The sequence below is a fragment of the Alnus glutinosa genome, chromosome 12 (assembly GCF_958979055.1).
Source record: "Alnus glutinosa chromosome 12, dhAlnGlut1.1, whole genome shotgun sequence".
In the NCBI taxonomy this organism is placed as follows: domain Eukaryota; kingdom Viridiplantae; phylum Streptophyta; class Magnoliopsida; order Fagales; family Betulaceae; genus Alnus; species Alnus glutinosa.
Window position 1 is genome coordinate 5323161 of NC_084897.1, and position 23818 is coordinate 5346978.

A 23818-nucleotide genomic window follows, 5' to 3' on the forward strand; every position below is an offset into this window, starting at 1 on the left:
ACGCCGCCACAGCCAAGCCAACCCCAACTCCTCCGACGTGGGTCTGGACGCTTCCGGCAACGCCCAAGTTAGAAAACGCCACCAACGCCCGTGCCGAACCACACCGTCTAGGTCGGAAACTGCCACTGTCCGGGTTAGAAGACGCCGTCACAGCCAGGCCAAACCCGACGGTGAGTGACGCCCGGACAGAAGGGGTGGCCCGAAGGCCACCCCCAGGTTTGGGCCAACCCCAGACCCCGGGGGTGGCCGCACAGCCGCCCCATGGACCGGGGGTAGCAGCGCGGCCACCCCCCAATGGCGGGGGGTGGCCGCGCAGAGCCTGGGGTGGCCATTAGGCCAGCCCTAGATGGATCTAGGGTTGGCCCGAAGGCCACCCCCAGACCCTGGGGATGGCCGCGCGACCGCCCCATGGACCAGGGGTAGCCACGTAGCCACCCCCCAGTGGCCGCGCGGCCACCCCCAGGGCCTGGGGTGGCCTTCGGGCATACCCTAGATCCATCTAGGGGTGGCCCGAAAGCCACCCCCAGACCCCGGGGTGGCCGCGCGGCCACTCCCGGCCTCTGTGGAGTGCCGCGCGGCCACCCCCAAGGCCTGGGGTGGCCTTCGGGCATACCCTAGATCCATCTAGGGGTGGCCCGAAAGCCACCCCCAAACCCCGGGGGTGGCCGCGCGGCCACTCCCGGCCTCTGTGGAGTGCCGCGCGGCCCGATGGCGGCGGCTTTCCAGCCTGGGGCTGCGGATTTGGGGCGGTGATGGTGCTCTTCCGGTTGGGCAGCAGCATTTCATTTTCTTGGGCAGCAGCATTTTATTTTTTGAGTTTTAGCTGGCTTGTCGATTTCTTATTGGTTGGCAAAATACCCTTCCTTTTTGCCACGATCGAACAGAAGTTATTCCCAAGCCTTAAACATCCAAAATCCATCATGAGCAACAATCCAAATCTATCATTAAAAAAATTAGGCATTGGCAATAGCCTCTAGAGTCTAGAACCAACGTAAAATAGTTTTTAAAGCAACAAGGCCAACAACGTAGGCTTACTCGATTACTTTTTTCGTTTCTACCTCAAACATTTTCAGCCATAAATATTGTCAAAACTAGGTTTCGAAACAAAAATGAAGATGAGTTTTTGATTGATTCTTTCTTTTTGATGTCATACACCGAAAGATATATTGTTGCAAAATTTAGTAAAATTCAATCATAGATTATTTTCAAAATCTAGAAGAACAGCGGGTTCCATTTTGACAAGTACTTGAGTTGAAAAAACAATTATTTCTTTTCTTTTATTTATTTTTTTGTTAAAACTGATTGGGTACTAAATTTATTTCTTTACTGTCCAAATTTTACAGTGAAATTCGAACACGACAAACCGTAGGGGACACTCATTCTAAAAGATCCAAGGGGCATTGCAGATCTAATTGATTCTTGGGGGTGAATGGAAGTCCTATTACTTTTTTAATATTCCCTGCGGTTGCGACAAGTAGACCCTGTCTTTCTTTTATTTCTTATTAGTCGTTGATTTCTTGGACTGAGGGCCGGGGAGGAGGTTTTATGGTTTTAAGGTTGGAGGGGAAAACGTCAAAACGACAGGATGATGGAGGATTTTGCATTTATTATTTGCTTATGAGAGATATGCTGAGAAGACTTCTTCTCCATTGTTTTGAAGCTGTTTCAGGTTTAAGGTTACCCCATGTAAGACACAAATAATGGGACTGAATTCCTATAATTGCTTGTTTGAATTATACTTAATTTAGTCAGATAATTCAAAGAGTGTTATGATGAAATTTATTTGTCAGACGGGTATCTAGGACAATTAAAAAAATGGCTCCAATTGAACCCGATGGTCCTATCGGAGCCTTCTCTTATGAGAAGTAGGTCTATCATACCTTGTTTTTTTTTTTTTTTTTTTTTTTTTTTCTTATGTCAGTATCCAATGTCATGTGGCCAATTGATTTGAAATGTTGGGAAGGGATGTTTTATGGCGTGGGGATGGTGGTGAGTTTAGATATGATTTGGTGGGACTGAAATGTGATTCTCTTTTTGTTAAATCACGTGGATGGGACTTAGAAAGTTGACCACATTTAATCAAAGCATTATTGGTAGGGATCATTGTTGATTGGTTTTATATGTGCAATTAAGGGGGAAAACAACTGTGGATCTTTTATTAATTCATTATAGAGTCATTTGGGAGTTGTAAAGCATTGCGCATTCACATTAGATCCACCAAATTAATTTTTTAGCTATTTTGGCTAGCCTTATAACAAAAATGATTAAAAAGATGATTATATCCAGCTCTCTAATTCGGAGAAACTTTTTTTTTTTGTCGAATGATACAGTAAATTCTTTTTCCTTTTTTTTTGTAAAGAAAAAATAAAATGAGAATAAAAAAATATTTTAAATGGAGTAAAAAAAAAATAGAGCATGAAATGTGTGATATTTTTGAAAAGTGTGTAGCTAAAATAAAAAATAAATAAAATAGATTTTCTAGCTAAGATTTAGATAGAGACGTAAATTATTAGAAAAGGAGGCTGTAAGCCTGTAAAGTGTAAAGTAATTGCTTATTGGAAGAGGAAGACAGAGAGAGAGAGAGTCCTACAAAGGGCAATCATGTGGACTAACATGGAAAACCCATATATTCAATAGAATTAAACTCCATTCAGATGTTTTTAGGAATTTTGTTCATTTCATGGTTACTTGAAATATTTGTAGGCTAATGCTCGGGAGAAGCACTTTTTCAGAACGAATTCCGGAAAGAGTGCTTCTCCATATTTGTATGACTTCATTACTGCTTTATTGCATTTTGTTTTTAGGAAAATGCTAGAATTCCCACCCCCATCCCACTCCAATCCCACCATCTTTAAGTGTTTTAATTTTTTTATTTAATAAATTAATTTTCAACTTTTTACATTTAGGGTTGGTGGTATTGGGGTGGGATGGGGGTGGGAATTCTAGCACTTCCCTTGTTTTTAAGATATCACAGAAAACTTTTTAAATGTAGACCCACTTCGCGGGAACAAGATCCTTTCAAAAACCATTTTATAGTTCAGATTAAATTTCACAGCATCTAACGAAGCATAAATTGCCTATGTTGCCACGTCACCATGTACACCATAATTTAACAATAAAGAAACCAAAAGATAGACTCCATCTGTATCATCATTTCCTGGTTGACCAACAGCCCCATCCAGAGCATTGGATCACTAAAAGGAAGCATGCCAATTGATGCCCACACAGCTGGGACCTGAGAGGAGCAAAATTCAAAAGACTTCCCACTTTTGTCATCTTCAGATGCATCTGTTTGTTTGAAAACTGGGTCCACATGAGCCCCAAGAATACAAAATTAAGTTGGTGAACATATGTACCCACATGAACAATTGTCAGGATGCAATAATGTACAGAGAGAACCTTCACTGTCATGCTAGTCTTGAAAAATTTGCTGAGAGTAGACTCCATGCCAGGGAAAAGCTTCTGTCATGTGACTTTCCCACTAGCAAAGCACTAACAAAAGTGACAACCTTCTTTCGCTTTCTAAAGAATAATTTATGGCACAACAAAAGCCAGTCGACAGAGATTTTGTTCCTATTACCTCATTGAAAATTATGAATTTCTCTTTCCAGAAAGCAGGGTCTTTTTCCAGCCCATTGTCATCAATAATGTCTACTAAGTTTAATATTTCAAAGGCAAGTGCAGGACGTACAAGCAATCTATTTATGCCAATCCGGAAAATTTTCCTGATAACAAAAATACTAAACAGCACTAACTATTGATCAGGGACATGGATTGGGAAACCTTCCATGAATCTTGTTGATTTCAACAATTATTTCAGATGTGAGCTCCACTTTGAATGCATTGAGAACCTCCTGAAGCTGCTGCAACTTAGTAGCCCCAAAAACAGCACTTGCAACAAGAGGATGTCTCAAAACAAAGGCTGCCAAAAGAACAGTAGATGATTAAGTAAATAAAGAAATAAGAATTGGACTAAGATATAGATCAGGTATAGCATATTAAATGATCATCCTCTCCCCCCTAAATGTTCAAGGACCACAATAAATGGAGGAAATCCATTCATTTTCCAAACCAAGTAGGGTTCAAATACCATCTATAGAAATTGATAACTTCAAAAATTGAAGCATAGGAGAGAAAACTCAATTTTACCAGCACAATTGGAATGTATTTCTAAAAGAAAGCTTTTATGATTTTATCACATACAGTTTCTATATTCCAAACCACATTCTAGTGGTCCCCAACGGATCAGTATAGAGAGAAACCATGGTCTTGTTTGGCAAAGGCAGGTATAGACCAGAGTAGTGGGTTGTTAATTTTAAAATTAGTAAAAAGTGATAATGTGATATAAAATAAAAAAAATTGTATAAAAAAGTGAAAAAGTTTTGTATTGTAGTGATTTTTTTTTTATTTGAATAGTAATAAAAAATTATTGATGTGATATAAAAAGTAGAAAAGTGAGAATGTTTTGATGTTAATTGGTATTAAAAAAAAAAAAAAAAATCGTGAACAGTAGAACGCACTACTGTGTATTGTCCCTATTCTTGCCAAACAACCCCCATAATACGGAAACAACATAAGGACAAGGAATTGTAAGAAATGTCATTCGTCTGATTAACATAACAAGAGCAGGAAAAAAAAAATGGGATTCCTGTACTCATCAGATAAATTGAACAATAGTCACAAATTAATAATTGGTACTTTATACCAAGAAAATTGGAAAAATCACATTTTTCTTATATCACTTGCTGAAACAAGACTAGAATTACTTCCAAAACAGTTCAGCTTAGAAAGTGAAGGCAATATCTGACATTGAGTAATAACTTTTGATGCACTAGTGTTAAAGCTTCTACACAACTCTACAGTAAAGCTTCCATCTATGGACTGCACTCCACTTTTGATGTATTAGAAAATCTTTTAAGTAATTCAAATTCATTAAAAGCGCAGTGGATGCAACCCTAGCATACAAGAAGTATACAAGAGAAAAATAAAAAATAAAACAAAACAAAACTCCAAAAACTCAAAGAAATTAGAAACATGCAAGCTATTGAACGTTATTATCCATGTGTAAGAATTGGAATAGCATCTTCTTCAACTCTAACATCACAGTCTAATGATGTTTAAAGCTCTTTGCGTTCCATTCTCTCCAAATACACCACATTAGACACAAAGGAGCCAATCTCCACACTTCCAAAGCAATAGATGTCCCGGTTGTCCTCTCGAACTCACCAACAACTCTCTTACCTCTAAAAGCATAACCCATGCAACACCAAACAACTGGAAAAGTGAACTCCATAATTCACTTGCAATCCCACAATGAAGGAGGTGATCAATAGATTCCCCAAATTAGTCTCGAGTTGAGGCAAAAAACCTTGTCCCTTGTGGCCATGGGCAATGGTTTCCTCTCATTATTGGGATTCGTAAAATTAGATCCATGAGTGCAGTGCCTTGGATGAATTGAATTTATAATGCTCATTCATATGATGATTAGCCACATACAGAGCAACTAAAACTTCCATTATATCTAAAACTGACTTGTACAGCTCCAACATTTTCAATGAGAAATTTGCAAGAATTGTACAAGCTATAAAAATTAATCACCACATATAAGAACATATCTATAGATACAGAATGAGAAAGGAGTAGTGTCAAACCAATTGCAATGGAGACAGGATGAAGACCATATTTTTCGGCAATATCAAGATATTCCTGCAAAGAGAGATATAGAGAGGTCAGCCAGATAAGCATGCAAAGGGCAGGCCCAAAAATATATTGCTAAAATCGGACAATAAAACTAGGGCTGGGTATCGGTTAAATCGGTGTTAGTAGACCCATTTTCGCCTACCGAACTGACCAAGTCAGTTAAATCGGTTAATTAACCGACTTTCTACCGATATATATTAATTTCGTCAATTTCAGTAAAGTCGGTTAATTGTCGGTCGGTTAAGTCGGTTAATTTTTGTGGGACAAATCCCAAATTGGTAGTTTTTGGGCCCAAATTAATTTTTTTGGGATAAACAAGTGTTTATTAGACACGTTTATAAGCACCCTTAACATATTCATTATCTTAGATTATTACAAATTGTCACTAATATAGATGAAATTAAATGAGAACCAATTAATATTGCTAGGACGCTGCCCTACCATACTTTGGCATTTCTCTAGTTAAAGATACTGATAACCATATGTTTAAGTCGGTTCGGTTCGGTTAACCGATGAAATAAAAACTATACCGATTAACCGAACCGAGCAGACGTCGGTATAAATTTTTTATTTCGACTACCGACAGCCGGAAGTCGGTAGAGGCGGTATGCAGTCGATGGAGGTTCGATGACAGTCGGTAGGCGCCAGGCGGTAATCGGATATTTTGCCCACCCCTAAATAAAACTGCCAGTTATCCAATAAATACATACCAATCAAGTGTCTATTTCTTCATTGTTTTGAAAAGATAATGCAAGCCACTAAGCTATTTTTATACCAAGTTAAGTCATTTAAATAAATCTAATAGAAAATCGGCTGAAACAGTCACCATTGCCCCAATCAAAATTTTAAATCATATTTTTTTATTTCTGCCACTAGTCAACCATTCATTAATCATGAATAAACATTTCATTTTTAGCAAAAAGTTTCAAAAATGTAGATTTCTTGTAATCTTTTACTGAGTCTCTCGCAATATTACTAAAATTCGAAACTGAGAAGAATCCGCTTACCATGGTAGCTGCTTTTATGATATTATTGGACAGGTTGTATCTGGATTCCCCTTCTGAATACCTCCCTAAAAAGGATAAAGAACACAATAGTTCCAAATGATACAAGTTGACTTCTAGTTTTAGAGATAACTCCTACATATTAAAATATCAAATACATAATTTGATTATTGACCTTTGAAGAGATTCAACCGAGCATCTGATGGACCCCCATCAGGCCAAAAATACTTCCCAGAGAGAATGCCCATCGCCAGGGGGCTGTAGGCCAATAAGCTGATCCTGATAAATTTAACAGGAAAAAAAAAAAAAAAAGGAAGAAGAAGAAAGAAAGAAAGAGGTTAAATATAAGACAATTGCCTTCAGCAGATTACATCAATTTATCAGATTACAACTATATGAATGCATCAAATCCATTTGAGAAACCTATATTGGGTCTTTCCATCTAAAGAAGAATCCTTGCCCTATGCGCATTTCCCGTCCTAACAATTAAAATTCATTTGCCACTTTTCTTGTTCACATTAATGAGAACCATTTACACAAATCACTCTCTTAACTAAATCCCTCCAGAACTGCTCAGGGAAAACAAGTTATATTCAAAACCAGATTCTATAATGTTAGCAACAAATTTCATATACAAGGGCACAACGCTGACAGAGTGACTATGAAATCAAATAATTAAACTTCTAAGGAAATCAAATAATTAATCAGGTTAAAAAATCAAACATCCTAAACATTAATTTCACAATCCCAATGATGCCTCCAGTTTAGCATGTTTAATTCATAGTTATAAACACAGAAAACACTACGTAACACACTCTAAATGCTATAAGTTATTTCTATTACTACAATTTTATTCAGAAATTGGCTTGTGTAAGTTGAGAAAATTTTAACGACCCTTTTGCATGACAAGCTCAATTTAAATTCCACATTGATAATCAATATATTGACGTAAACACATGAACTACCTCTCATGATGACAGCACTCAGCCATTCCAGAATCAAAAGTTCGACAAAGCAAGCTGTATGAGTTCTATCACACAGAAAATGAGATGTGTATAAGCCTTGTAATCAACACACTAGATAGAGACAGAGAGACGGTGGAATAGGAAGACAAAAGAAGAACGGGAAGCCTCACGCTTATGAACCAGATGACTCACACAACCTGAACTGATACTATCCTAGGACAGCCAGGAACCCTTTCAGCGACCTGAATGAACTTCATGAGACCATATGGTGTTTCATTACTGAGACCAACGTATCTGATCTACAAACAAAAGTTTCCATTATAATTGTTAAGGCAAAGTTATCTAGTGATTAATGATAGAGGTAAAACCGATGATTATCATTACTCACCTTACCAGCATCAACAGCTCCACCAAGAGCATCAAGTTGTTCCTCTACACCAACCGAGCTGAACTGTCGGATTGGATCATATTCGGTTTCTCCAAACATGGGAACATAGCTGCAAAATCAGCCACGAGTTACTTCAGGAGTACAATATTGGTTGGTGCAAAAGAAACAAAACTGAAAATAAGCAATATTTTTTTCATATATCCCCAAAATTGTGCTCAACCATGTAGCTACTTTAATATCTACAGTATCTGAAAACACTAGATGTAGGATCCACATACAAACCGATCTGGCCAATGAATTTGATAAAGATCAATGTAGTCAGTTCGGATTCGCAGCAAGCTGCACCAGTACAAACAAAAAACTCATCAGAACATAATATAAACTGCTTGAGAATAACTGAAGGACCATACATCTCGTCCTTTGGTTTCCTCAGTTTATAAATACAATAATGTTTCTAAACAGAAAACATCCCTGTAATGCTATAACAATTCCCATTATAAGAAACCATGCACTATAACTCTTAGGAAAAATCAGGGTAACACCAGATATAACATTGTATAGCTTTTTCTTGATGGGTGTTCTCAGGGAAACCCAGACCAGGTAGTGCTGACACTATTTACATCTATCTTTTGGAAAATATCATCTCACACTCTCTAGCCCAGCTGGTGTAAATCTTCTATGCAACTTACACTGAGATGAATACATAATAATGTTTCCTTTGTAACAGTCGCTTCTTCAATCACTATGCAGTGGCATTTACATATACCTAGGGCATAGGAATTCTTACAGAGGACCATCCAGTTTCAAAATTGGGCTTTTTTTTGGAGCCTGTTTCAAAAATGTTAATGTCCAAACTTAAATCTACTGCAAAGACCAAGCCTAGAATGTCTAAGAAAACATGCAAAGACAAGACAAGAAATCATGTGAGATTACCTTCTTCATAAAAGTGGAGAACTAAAATATAGATGAAAACATGCTGGCAAACATATAATGTGCATATAAGATGTAGGCCATTCGCAATAATAATTAGTCCCAAAACTTTAGTCCAAGTGATGACGTGGTGAATTCAAAATATTCAATCCTGCTGCAACTACACCAAGTACGTGTAACAACCAACCTGTTGTCAATGGCCTCGGTAATATTCCTGGCATCCAAACACTTTGGCCCACCTCGAATCCAAGACATTTGCCCAGATGGTCCGGTAACCTAGATTAAAACAATACGCAATAAACCATTATTTTGGTACTACAATAGGTCAGAACAGTCAAAGAGGCTATAACACATGAATATTGAACTATAACAACAACAACAACAACAATAATAACAATATAAGATAATACAGAGGCCATAAAGAAGGTGCCTTCATATGCTTATAGGATCTCTCACCTTAATCTGGAAAATCCGGAGTGACTAACTTAATCTAGAAAAATGTCGTTCGGTGTTTTACACACCACCCCAAACAATCACTATGGAGCTAAAACCAGATTCGACAAACAAAATTTCAGATTGAAATGCCTTCCCATTCCCCAAAAAGAATATCACAAAATTGTATGTCTGTCATAATAAAGTTTAACCGGTCTTAAGTGCACGTCTAACCAATAGCAAACACATACTAAGCCAACTTTCTCACAAGGGACAACTATGAAAATCCTTGAAAAATTCCCATGTACTAGTCTTGAAAATTCAATCATTGCAAGGGACTGAAAAGAAGCACTAAAAGCAAATTCATCGGCCTAATGTAGGTTCAACAGCACGGTCAGGGATTTCTGGTTGGCCCACCTACCCATCATTGAAGCCAGAACGTGGGACTCAGAGTTCCCAAATGATAAAGGCAAAAAAATACTTAATTTCGTTGGAAAAACCAAGGCAAATTTAAGCATACCACCCCATTGTAAGTGGAGAGAGTCATAAATATAGACAGACGGATAAGACGTTTGAGCAATGCAGTAAAACCAATATTTTTTTATAACTGAATTTCATTCAAAGGTGACCTCTTGGGGATTGACCTTGAATCCTTGATCATATGGTAATTAACCAGCGAGAGATAAACTATAACTATAGAAGTAAAAAGCTTTAGAGCTGAGTTGAGACCTTGGTGGCCAAGACGACACGGTCCCGAGAGATCTTCCTATCTCTAATCCAACGGCCCAGGTACTCCTCGCTCCTACCCTGAGTCTCAGCACGCTGAGGCACTGGATACCTGCCGTTCCAAAATACAATGTTACAACATACACATACAAACACACAGTAAAACATACCCAAAACTTGATATCTCGAAAGAATACAAAACCCATAAGGAGACTGCAAAAGAAAAATGTGTGTACAGAAAATACAGGCACATAACACGAACATAGGCAGAAGCTGAATTTCACAAGCACACAAAGAAACCCAGAAAAGGAATCGCAGGGGTTAAGGATGAGTACATTTCTGCAGCGTCGAAGAAGTTGACTCCGGCTCTGAAAGCTTCGTCAAGGAGGCGAAAGGACTCGGGCAAGGTGTTCTGTTCTCCAAAAGTCATGGTTCCTAAACAAAGCCTTGAAACTGCGAGATTGGGAGCGAGGTTGAAGAGGGGTACGGACATTGTGTCCCGGGAGCAGTGGGCGGGGCAATGAGATAAGGATATACGAGAAGATTCTTGAAGAGAGACGAAAACGAAAATCGATTGGAGATGCAGGGGATCGAACCCTGTACCTCTCGCATGCAAAGCGAGCGCTCTACCATTTGAGCTACATCCCCGGTTTATTGATGGTCAAGGGTTTTATTATTTAAGTTTATTAGCGAGGCTGGTATATATATATATATATATATATAACATATATTAATTATTAAGTAACAATTTAACAATAGTCATTATGATTTTATATAATATATTTGTATATATATATATATATTGAATATTTATTATTCAATAACAATAATTGATTGATATACAACATATAATTATATCTGTTTATAATTATATAATTATATCTATAAGTATCTATATAATATAAAATTTAATCAAATGGTAATATCATCTAACTATTAAGTATTTAATAGAGTAGTTAAATCAGCATATGATATAAGTTATATAACAATTTACATGATACTAAATTTTATAAGTTATGACCGTTAGGTGATATACTGATATGGCACAATGTATCTTCATTATATAATGTAAATTATGTAATAATCATATGATTCATATCAACAAGTTAACAACACTTATTTTGTATGAATATTGACTAAGTATGATCTAATTATGTAAAATGTGTAATATGACCTAACAATTCATATGATTAAGTATATAATAATTCATATACATATGTGTGTGTGTGTGTGTGTGTGTAATTATGTATGTATATAAGCTTATAAGGCTAAAACTATAAATTATAGTCACATAGATGATAGTCGTATGCAATTCATAATAATATAAACTATAAAGATTAGGTTATAACCTATAAGATATAAATTATAACTAATATAACAATTTATATGACATTAAATCGTAAAAGTTAAGGTGATATATTGATATAGTGATGGTGCAATATATCTTCATTACATAATCTAAATTATGCAATAATCACATGATTCATATCATGGTATCAACAACACTTATTTTGTATGACTATTGACTAAGTATGATCTAATCTAATATGAACTAACAATTCATATGGATATATATGATCTAACAATTCATATGTGATATGATTAAGTATAAAACAATTCATATATATATAAGCTTATAAGGCTATAACTATAAATTATGGTCACATAATTCATAAATCATAACCCATATGTATACAATAACAATTCATGGTAATATAAACTATAAAGATTAGGTTATAAGTTATAACTACATACAATAAGCACATAATTTTGATTAACACAAATATACAATAATACTTCTAACTTAAGTATAAAATGATAATTAATTGTTTAAAATATTATGAAATAATAAATAAGTATGAATGTATGATTATTATGAATTTATTATTATAGTTTATTAGTTTGAATATAATTATAATTTTATGTTTTGATCCTATGATTAAGTGTAATTATGATTAAAAATAATATATAAATTTATAATTAACTTATAGCATAAAAACAGTGCATTTTGAGACGACCCTAGGTATTTGTTTAATGTTTTGCAATTAATTTCAACAAAAACACTACGTTTTTGTGGAATCGCATTAATTTCAAGCTCTTACGGTGTCGGTAAAACACTAACTTCAGTTACTTCACTAAAACATAAATAGATAAACTAATAAACATGTTTGGAAATGATGTCGTGTTTTGCATGTACACGAGCGCACCCAAATCCAACGAGTTTCAATGAATCATCAAAAAACCTTATTTAATCCACGGTCAAGATTGCTCATAGGGCAATGTGGAGCTGAGCTCATCACTAATTGCGCATGGAGGAGATAAGTTTTTTAAAAAAATTTGAAAGGCTTTCCACTTTCCAGTTTTTGAGATTAGCGTTGTCACTCGTTAGTCGTGCCGCGTGAGTTTCGATTCTTGAAATCATGCGTTTAATGAAAATTTGTAGCCATCAATTTTTTTATTATTAAATGTGGGCTGTTAGATTTGATTCACACATGTTTCATAAAAATGTATAGGATGTGGCTAAACGCACACTTTTTCATCTAATTCAACGACTACGATTGATTCATCATATATGTAACTTTAATTTATGGTTAAGATCGCTACATCTATTTATGAGAAGTAAATATCACAATGACTCGTGTTTAGGGGATTAAAATTCATCACACTTTCGAAATTTTTGAAGTGGGCCCATGCCTGACACGCAGCATTGAACTTGCACTGACGCCGCTGACCACGTTTATAATCGAGGAAAGAAAACCTGTTATTCAAGGTTAATCTAGACAGTCCAATTTATTTATCAAACAATCATAGCTGTTCATTTAAGAATATGGGATCCAGTTGTAACTCACTTCGGAGAGAGGTAATTATTCAGTGTTTTAATTATCCATGAGATCGCTCTGTTTATTATCATCGGACGACTTAAATTTAATCTTGGAATATATGATTTTATTCAAAGGCAAAGATCACACATTGCTTCGATTTCAGCTACATTCACATGTAGGGAAACAAATCCACATTATAAAACGCTTCAGTCATTTTTTTTTTTAGAATTTAATGCGAATACATAACAGCTCACAAAATCCCAAAATGCCATTTTCGTCATTTTCTCAAATCTAGCCGTTGATTGCCTGCAAAATTAAAAAATGAAACAAATCAAACCGTTGGTTTTTGTTTGTTTCGAAATCCATAAAAGATTCAAAAGTAGGGGTAGTAGAATTTGACGAAACGAAAACTCTTTTTGATCTGAGAAGATAGAGAAGTTAATCCTAATTTGCAAAGGAAATTAAAGCTAGCATTCAATCCTCGACTACTCATTTTCAATGGTTGGAAATCCAGCCTTTGATTTGCATTCAAGGATTTGATCGAATGGCTTTTAAGCCATCTAAACTATTTGGTTTTGAGAGTCTAAAGGGCTTTGAAACATTCTTCATCGGATTGGAACCAAAGGTACTGAAGAGATGGCTGATTAGCTATCCCATCACGGCGATCACGCTGCCATATCCCCGATTTGCATTTCTCTCATGTGCTTCTCACCCATACCGATGGTAGAGGCAAACAAATCTCTTGATTTGATTGAGATCGTGTACTGGATTTTTATTCTATTGATTTGGTTCATTTGGATCTAGTTGTTCCTTGTTTCCCGAATCCCTTATGCTCTCAATTTTCTTCCACAAAAAAATCGAGAGGAAAAGCATTCTGAATGGTCTAAATGGAGAACCTACAGTCCTACATCCTATCTCTTGAATCTTGAAGAAGACTACAAGTCTACAAGCTAGTTAACATCACGACTGACATGTGGACGTCGCGTCAACAAATTTCTTATATGGTTGTAACATGTCACTTCATTGATTCCGATTGGCGTCTAAATAGGCGTGTGTTGAACTTTTGTAATGTGTCATCACCACACAATGGCTTTCTTATTGCATATGCACTACAAAAATGTTTTCAAGACTGGGGGATTGATAAGTTCAATTACTGTTGATAATGCAAAATCAAATGATACATCAATTAGAGTATTGAGAGATGTTTTTAACATGAGAAAAGCCCTTCTTGTTGGTGAAAAATTGTTTCATGTTCAATGTGTTGCGCACATTACCAATTTATTGGTTCAAGATAGTCTAAGTGAGATTTCTACGATTGTTGACCATGTTAGGAACGAAATAAAATACTTGGTGGCATCAGAGAAAAGGTTGATGAAATTCAGTGAAATTGCTTGGCAATTTCAATTGACCTCTAATAAATTATTTTTGGATGTAGCTACATGGTAGAATAGTACATATATGATGTTGGCAGCAGCACTTGAGTTCAAAGAGGTCTTTCCAATGTATTCATACATAGATTCTGGTCTCCTTTGGTTGCCACCTGATATGGATTGAGATAAAGTTGAAAATGTGTGTCAACTATTGGTTGTCTTTAACTAAGTAACCAATATTGTCTCAAGGAGTGACTACCCTACTGTTAATTTATTCCTCCCTGAAGTGTGGAGGATGAAAGATGTCTTGGCTACAAAGTGTGGAGATAAGAATGAGTACATTAAATCAATGGCTAGTAAAATGAATACCAAGTTTCAGAAATACTGGGGAGAGTGCAACTTATTGATGTCAATTGTTGTTGTGTTGAACCCAAGGAATAAGATGACGCTGATACGATTTTGTTTCCCTGTAATATATCAAGAGCTGGATGCTACAATGAATATTGATTGTATCCTTTTAGTTTTGAATGAGTTCAATAATGAGTATGTTCAAGAATATAATTAAAGTGTTGTTGAACATAATTTACGAATCAATGCTCTTGAATCCTCTTCAAGCAGTTCAATCAATGTGCTTGAGAAGAATGTTCTAAGTGGTAGGAACTTTTATGACTCATTAATCAAAAATGTTGATACACTGCAGCAATCGATTAAATCTGATTTTCAAACATATTTGGAGGAGAATGTTCTCATTTCTGAAAAGGGTGTGGAATTTAATACATTGGATTGGTGGAAGGCAAATACTCTTAAGTATCGAATTTTGTCTAAGTTGTAAAGGGATATATTGTCAATACTAATTATCACTGTGAGTTCAGAGTCCACATTTAATGCTAGTGGGAGGGTTGTTGATCCTCACAGATCTAAGTTATCTACAAAAACTATGCAAATGTTATTGTGTGGGGCTAATTGGGTAAGAACATTATATGGGTTTAAAAGAAAGCACATTGTAAGTTTTATTTTGATGTAATTGTAATTGTTATTATCTTTTGCATTTATTTGGTTCTAAATATTTCTTATTTTCTATTTTTTAACCTTAAGATGAGGAGGAAGTGGAGATTGCCTTACCACAATACCATAGCAGTTTACTTTCTTTTTTTCTTTTTTTTTTTCCCTGTATAAGTGTTGTAATATGAGTAATGCTACGTAGGGGCATTCTATCCGGCTTTTTTCCGCATTTTCGCTAGTTAACCCAACCCGGGTTAACTAGCTTTTATTAAAAAAAAAAAAAAAAAAAACCAAAACAGCGTGGATTTTGGTTTTATTTTCACTTTCCCCCTCTCTCTATCTCCCCCAAATTTTTTCCCTCCACCCTCTCCCACCCACCACCACCACCTTAAAGTTCCAGCCACCACCACCAACTAGCACCAGCCACCACTTTTCTTCTGTTTGTTAGTTTGATTTGTGATTGGAGGCTCTAGCAAATTCCCAAATTTATGGATTACATAAAAAGGTACCTTATTTATCATCATGTTCATCTTTCATGTGTTCTTCTTTCATTTGTTCTTCTTTCATGTGTGATGTCGTATCTGGTCGTTTAAATCAAATCTCCATTTTGTGTGCAATGACGACCGGCCCTTGTGCTTAAGCGCAGGAATGTCGTCTTGCGCTCAAGGCAAATCAGTTGACATGTAAATTACAAAATTACAAAGCAGGAAATTAATCTTAGTTTTACAGAGACAAAACAAGTTGACATGTAATGCAAATTAGAAACACACCTGGCAGTAGCTTCTCAATGTATTGGAGGCCTTGTATATCTCATCCTCCATGGACTAATGCTGCGTAGAAGCATTCTACAGAATGTCGTCTTATTTTCACCATACTCAGGATTTCAAGAAATTTAATTGTCTGAATTTTATTATAATTTGCTATGATGGAATTATTTTAAATCCCTCCATGTTGCATCCAATAGTCCAAATGCATGTTAGGAAACCATGATCACACATTGATTGTTTTCCTGTGATTTTCTACTTGCTATTTTTGACAATGTGGTTTGTAAGTGTTTTTTGTTAATCGTTGTTAGGTTTGTAAACTACATTTTGGTTGTGCATAATACACTTTTGTTTCATCTTATGGTTTTGTTTAGGTTGACATCTAATTTGAATTTTTTTTGTAATAATTCCAAGATGGACTTGGGGAATGAGTACGATGATGATCATTTGCGTCCACATATTCCGATTGATGATGATCCGCGTCCCCAAGTTGTCCCTCAAAATGGTTTCTTACGCTCTTCCTCTCTCATTAGTAGATTTTACGCAACATTTGTTGAATGTTGTTTTGCTAAATTTTATCATTCACAATGGCTCAACAATTTTAGTTTATTTTATTTGTTATAGATGAAAATGAAATTATAAGTGATGTGGAGTTAGACGATAATGAGGACCAGTGCAAGTGGAAGCTCATAGATAGTGATGAAAATGTTGAGTAACCTAAGAAAGGTATGACGTTTGACTCCATAGAAGAACTCAAATCATATTATAGGCATTTTGGCAAGCAAATAGATTTTGGGGTGATACAAAATAAAACTACTAGAGACAAAATCAGTAGGAAAGAAGTACGTGTCACCCTTGCATGTGCTCATCAAGGCAAGCCAGCACCCAAGACAAGTAAGCCAAATCCAACAACCAAAACGGATTGTAAGGCCAAGTTGAATGCAAAGTTAGTTGAAACGAAGTGGTATGTGACTAGTGTAACTATTGACCACAATCATGAGTTAAGCCCAGGAAAAGCAAGATATTTTAAATGCAATAGGATATTGAATCCTAGTGTGAAAAGAAAGATTATAGTGAATGATATAGCTGGGATCAGACTGAGTTAGAGTTATAAATCTCTTGTTGTTGAAGCGGGGGGTATGAGAATCTTTCATTTGTAGAAAAAAACTGCCGATATTTTATTAACAAGGAAAGACATCTTCGGCTTGGCCAATGAGGTGCTAAAGCACTACGTGACTATTTTACTAAGATGAAAGCAACGAACAATGGTTTCTGTGCTGTGATGGATTTGGATGATAAATCTAGGTTGAGAAATGTGTTTTGGGCTAATGCACGAAGTAGGGCATCATATGAAAGTTTTGGGGATGTCATTACATTTGACACGACATACTTGACGAATAAGTATGCAATGCCGTTTGCTCCTTTCGTAGGAGTGAATCATCATGGTCAGTCAATGCTTTTAGGGGTAGGATTACTATCAAGTGAGGATACATAAAATTTTGTATGAATGTTTCAAACATGGTTGGAATGCATGAATGGTCGGGCGCCAAATGCAATTATAACATATCAAGATAGGGCTACGAAAAATGTAACTGCAAGAGTTTTCCCAGGAACCCGACACAAATATTGTCTATGGCACATCTTGAAAAAAATTCCAGAAAAGTTTAAAGCACATTCACAATATGATGCCATCAAGAGTGCCTTACGAAGATGTGTGTATGAGTCTCAGACATGTGGTGACTTCGAGGTAAATTGACAAAGTCTACTTGAGATATATAATCTTAAGGATAATGATTGGCTGCATCGATTATATGATGAGCGGACTTTCTAGGAACCGGCATATCTAAAATGTGTATTTTGGGCTAATATGACAACTTCATAACAGAGTGAAAGTATGAATGCATTTTTTGATGGGTATGTGCGTCTGTCGACCACATTGAAGCAATTTGTTGACCAATATGATATTGCTTTATAGAATAAGGTTGAGAATAAGGCTCTTGCAGATTTCAATTCTTTTAATTCTACGCTTCCATGTTTAACCTTCTATTATTTTGAGAAAAAATTTCAACAAGTTTACACCATTGTAAAATTCAAAGAAGTCTAGGAGAAGATATTGAGTAGAATTTATTGTATTGTATCCCTTTTGACTAAAAAGTGTGCAATTTGTACCTATCAAGTGATTGAATAGGTACAAGTATCAGTTGAAGATGCATTCGTGAAACAAGTAATATATGTTGTCTACTTCAATGAAGATGAAGATGAGTTTAAAGTACAATGCACATATGGATCTTTTGAATCGAGAGGCATCTTGTGTAGACATGTCATTTTTGTACTGACTGCACATAACATTACATCATTGCCCTCTAGATATTATCTTGACCGCTGGAGGAAGGACGTGAGGTGAAGATATACTTTAGTTAAAAGTAGTTATAACTCGTTGAGTAGCAACTCCGATGTACAAAGATATGACAACTTGTGCAAATGTATGCATAAATTAGTAGAGATCACCGCAAGAAATATGGATCATTACACAAAAGTGCAGAGACATATTGATATGTTAACCACATAATTAAGTGGTTTAAGTTGTGAACACAGATCACCTTCTCGCGCACTTCCAGGCGCATCTTCAACATTTAATGAATCCATTGATGGTGATGGTGTGATTTAGAGGTAGAAAGTGATCAGGTGCATAGTCCTCTCAAGGTTCGAAGTAAAGAAAGGTTACCGTATAAAAGAAGGTATCTGCGGTGGAAAAAGCGATCGTCAAGAAGTCACAAGGAAAAAGCAATGAGCCATGCCAAAGGAAGGTTGCTTATTTCTCTTCCCCTAATGCTTAATTATGCTTATTAAAAACATTTGCACATTTGTTAACATTTTTCATGTTTTAATTGCAAAACATAAAACATTTACTTAACCCTTTTCATGTTTTTTTTTTTTTTTTTCATGATATTCAGCGTTTACTCAAAGCTTCGTTGCCAATTTCACCTAATATTCAGCATAGTGATGTTTTAGGAACTTAGGATAGTACAACTGCTAAGGTATGTAAAAGGAAAAGAAAAAAAAAAAACCCCTTAATGAGATTTAAAAGAAGTTGGCTTGTATTATCTAAAATCTTGCTCACAATTTTGCAGGATATATGGCCACCTGAACTATTGGAATGGTAAATGGAATAGGTGGAATTGAAAGAATGCAAGTTACAATGTATTTTGTTGTTTTGGCATTTTTATTTATGTTGTATGGACAAGTGGATATCTTTTTATGTTGTAATTTGTAGATTTTCATATGTACTAGTAGCTTGACCCTTTTTGTGTTGTCATAGTTCTTGATGAACTTTTCTTTGAATATCTATCCAATTGTCTATAAAATATTATGGACTGTGCATCAATTTTTATGCTAAAAATTAATAGGTATTTGTCAAGTTGAACCCCATTACTATGTGAAATTGAGGTTCTAATTGGGCTTTCTCGATTTTAATTGGCTAGTTTGAGGGCTTGATCACCTTGATCGAGAGATGTTGGGCGTGACCTTCAGGCTTAGTAGATTTTTTTTTGGAATTTCATTGTTTAAAGGTTTTATGGATAAGTTTGTTGGACTAGATTTTCAATAAATTTGAGAGTTGGGACTTGTTTGCAGAACTTTATTTTGGAGGTAGAATCGTAGTTTGATTTGGAGCATTGTTGTTGGAGAGAAATTGACTACTTTGTTTTGTTTTATTTGGATATGTTGGTATACTTGTGATGTTTATGGTTTGTTCACTTTTATTGGGAGATAGGAAATTTTGTAGTTGAATTTGTTATGAAAATTTTGAACTCTAGCTTGTTAATATTAATTGAAAAATACTGATCCTCTACACCCAGATTCACTTATCTTGAAAGCATGGATTTATGTATGAACCCTGACCTCGCAGCAGGCTCAAACACTTGACATCCCAAGCCCAAATGCAATGGGTTCACCAATTTGAAAGGCATGTACATGCTGAAAGTGACTGTCCAGGAGAAGGCTCAAGAGCCTAGTGGTTTCCATTTGCAATGCTTACCACCATAAACAATTCACTTATGTGTACATATTTTCAATTTGCAAAGCGAAAACATGTGAAATGAACATGATACCATCCAAAACTTGCAATTGTGATGATAATTGTTATTTCAGTCCATCTGAAACTAGTCTGAGAAACCATTAGCATAAAAAAGTGAACCACAGATCCACCTGAAAACGTTGGACAAAACTGATCTACATGGTTCTTTTAAGAGAGAATCAGATTTGGCAGCACAAATAACCTAATAATAAATATTTTACAATACAATTGCATTAGAATACATTAGTAACCTGACAAAGAGAGCTAAATAAACAAGATACTGGATTTTCTTTTTGTTTTTTTACAAAAAAAAAAAAAGGACCAGAAGCATTCAAATGAATATGCCTGATAATCTTCCCACTTACTAGCTATCTCCTCCGGGTAGTAATCCATGCTAGACCCAGCTTCCGTTAATGCTTGCTACTACTCTAGTAGCTGTAGCCAGTTCCTTAGGAAGCTTTTTTTTCAACCTTTACATCATTGGCCAGAGCATAAATAAAATGATCTTCATAAAAAAAAAATCTGAGAAGTTGCTGCATATTGCAAAAATTAATCTAAGTATTGCATAATTCATGTAGAACATGACACATAATTTTCTTTCTTGTTCTTTTTTTTTTTAGAGAGAGAAAGATGGGGGGAGCAGTGTAACACCCCGGTCCCATATTGGGAAGATGAGTAGCCCACATAGAATGGATGGTTTATAAAGATAGTCATGAGTGCTAAGTCCCACATTGCCTAGTTATTAGGTGAGACTGTGCTTTATAATATATTTTAAGAAAGCTCTAAATTGACTAGTCCTTTTGGGGTGATAGCCCAGATTTGGCTAGCACTTTTCTTTGGGTCGTTACAAATGGTATCAGAGTCACCTAGTAACGTCAGGTCATGTGGTACTGGAGCACTGCGTGACGTGGCCCTGACGAGGACGTCAGGAATTTAAAAGGGGGAGTTTGTAACACATCGGCCCCATATTGGGAAGATGAGTAGCCCACATAGAGTGGATGATTTATAAAGATAGTCATGAGTGCTAAATTGACTAGTCCTTTTAGGGTGATAGCGCAAATGTGGCTAGCGCTTCTTTGGGTCGTTACAGGCAGAGAGAGAGAGAGAGAGGGGGGGGGGGGGGGGAGAGGGAGAGAAAAGATTTCTACATAGAGTCTTGCCAAAATGACCGCTTATCAAGTTATGGAATTACAAGAGTCGCATTTATGATACGAGCTACAGCTACCATGTCACATATCTGCAATTCAAGAATGAGTAACCTTCTTAAGGTCCAAAAAGTAGAAAGATAAATTTTTCACCAAGATATCTATAACTGATACGTTCAGGTAGATTTTGGCAAATGTATGTAACATTGTCAAAAACACCACCCAACTAGAGTATCACTTATAAAATGTTTTCATATTAATCCAAAGAACAGACAATGAATAGGGTATGTACGCAGGACCAGAACTAGTAGAATTTCTCATAATTAATTGAAATATGTTCAATTGAGTCCTAGAGCAGTAAAGGCAAGCAACTTTTAAGGTATATGGGAACTTTCAGAGTCAGATGGGATATAAAGGTATATGGGAACTCACCTTATAACAATTCATATTGGGACTGGGTGTTGTATTTCTAATTTCCCACTTCACAACTTCGTAGCTATCAAAGATTCAAAATTATTAGGATGTATACAATTTCAAAAATAATATTCTTACAAATACAATACCAACTGATCTTATCAAATGAGACAAAGAGAGAAAGGCATGGGCAGAGGGTGTAGTACAGACCCCAGCACGCACTTGGTTGAGGCCACCATTTGTATGGACCAGAAAATAACGTCGCGACTCTACAAGAGCTAGATAACCAATAGAAAAATCAGAAAGTAAGTACACAAGGAAATAAATTAAGGCAACTCAAAGAACGAATTAAATCCATATATTAGAAGAGATTAAAAACTTCCACTTTTTCTAGAAACAATAAAACATCAATAAAACTACCTTTGTTTGGTTACTTTAAACAGTCTCACTCTAGCCCAGATAATAAAAACTTTAAAATCTACAACTATGAAATTTCTTATATTCTCCAAATTCCATTAGCAACCAAACCCAGTACATAAACAACTTAATCATAGGATTAACGATAGAAACATTAAACTTGGCGAGAGGAGAGAGGAGCTTTGGACAAATGGGGCAGAGTGAGCTCTTGTGTCTAGCTTCGCTATGCGCCCAAACCACTTTGTAATTTTGTAATTTACATGTCAACTGATTTCCCTTGTATATCTCATCCTACATGGCCTTGTCGTCTTGCGATCAAGCGTAGGACGACATTCCTGCGCTCAAGCGTAGGGGCCGGTCGTCATTGCACACAAAATGGAGATCTGATTTAAACGACCAGGTACAACATCACACGGGAAAGAAGAACAGAATGGTAAATAAGGTACCTTTTTATGTAATCCAAAGATTTGGGAATTTGCTATGGCCTCCAATCACAAATCAAACCAACCAAAGGAAGAAAAGTGGTGGTTGGCGCTAGTTAGTGGTTGTGGTCAGAACTATTAGGTGGTGGTGGTGGGTGGGAGAGAGGGTGGAGGGAAAAAAAAAATTGGGGGAGATAGAGAGAGGGGGAAAGTGAAAATGAAACCAAAACCCACACTGTTTTGGTTTTGAATTTTTTTTTTTTTTTTTTTTAATAAAAGCTGGTTAACTCAGGTTGGGTTAACTAGCGAAAATGCGGAAAAAAACCGGATAGAATACCGCTGCATGGCATTACTCTTGTAATATAATTGCATATTTTAGTTGTGACACTTTGTGAGATTTTACTTTTGTTGAAGTCTTGAAGACATGAAGACTTAAGGTTGGGGTAATGTACGACTTCTTATTCAGTATTTAGTGATTATGACTTTCTTTTGCATTTACAAAGTTCTAAATATTTTTAATTTATATTTTATTAACCTTAGGAGGAATTTGAAGTGGAGATTATCTTACCAAAGTTACAATAGCAGTTTAACTTTGTACTAAGTAAATTTATTTGTTTTAATATTATTGCATATTTTGTTTGGTGGATTTTGTTGGACAATACAATTTTGTTGAAGACATGAAGACTTGAGGACTTGAGGTAATGTATGACTTCATAGACTTCTCAAATTCTATTTAATGATTATGGCAAATTAAATTTTACATTTTTATCAAACCTCCCTTGACATTTTTATCAAGTGAAAGATTCTTCATTTTACTAAGTAATGCAAGGGAGTAAAAATTAACATGCATAATATTTGTTATTGCCACGCCCCCATTTTGGGATATAAGGGAAAACGCGAACTAAGTGAGTCTATATAAAAATAAAGACAAAGAGTCCCAAGACACGAGTAATAGAACTAATTATACAATCTACATTAGCAGTATCATAAAATATTACACTAGGGTTAATAGTTTATTACATCTCAAAAGTAAGGAGGTAATACAAAAAGCTAACAATCATAATTGCTAGATAACCTCCTAACTACTTAAAGGACGGTAATGTGTACAGTTACCATAACAAAATAAAATTGTGCTACTTTAATCTTTTAGCTCTACAGTCCATGTCAACGATGGAGTCCCCAGGAACTAAACTGCTACTATTTACAGATGGCTACATCTTCTGCTAATCAACTGAGCAGTAG

The 23818-nt window shown here is 35.9% G+C and overlaps 1 protein-coding gene and 1 non-coding gene across 2 annotated transcripts; both read right to left on the bottom strand.

Annotated features, from left to right (window-relative positions):
- Nucleotides 1-3530: 3530 nt before the first annotated feature.
- LOC133851941 (uncharacterized) lies at nucleotides 3531-10737 on the bottom strand. Its single transcript, XM_062288572.1, has 11 exons — nucleotides 10481-10737; nucleotides 10149-10257; nucleotides 9175-9263; nucleotides 8340-8396; nucleotides 8058-8166; nucleotides 7867-7968; nucleotides 7670-7734; nucleotides 6880-6983; nucleotides 6708-6772; nucleotides 5652-5706; nucleotides 3531-3922 (listed from the first exon to the last, which is right to left on the bottom strand). Exons 1-11 carry the CDS (start codon nucleotides 10636-10638, stop codon nucleotides 3762-3764), a joined length of 1074 nt encoding a protein of 357 aa, XP_062144556.1. The 5' UTR covers nucleotides 10639-10737; the 3' UTR covers nucleotides 3531-3761.
- On the bottom strand, nucleotides 10721-10793 carry TRNAA-UGC (transfer RNA alanine (anticodon UGC)). The gene has a single exon. It is a non-coding gene; the product is annotated as a tRNA-Ala (tRNA).
- Nucleotides 10794-23818: the final 13025 nt, after the last annotated feature.

What these genes read in the sequence shown, in the direction of transcription:
- LOC133851941 (XM_062288572.1), bottom strand. Translation starts at nt 10,638, where the DNA reads ATGTCCGTACCCCTCTTCAACCTCGCTCCCAATCTCGCAGTTTCAAGG. An exon ending in TTCTTCGACGCTGCAGAAAT is followed by an intron (nt 10,258 to 10,480) that starts GTACTCATCCTT and finishes TTGGAACGGCAG; the next exon opens with GTATCCAGTGCCTCAGCGTG. An exon ending in TCATAAAAGCAGCTACCATG is followed by an intron (nt 5,707 to 6,707) that starts GTAAGCGGATTC and finishes CTCTCTTTGCAG; the next exon opens with GAATATCTTGATATTGCCGA.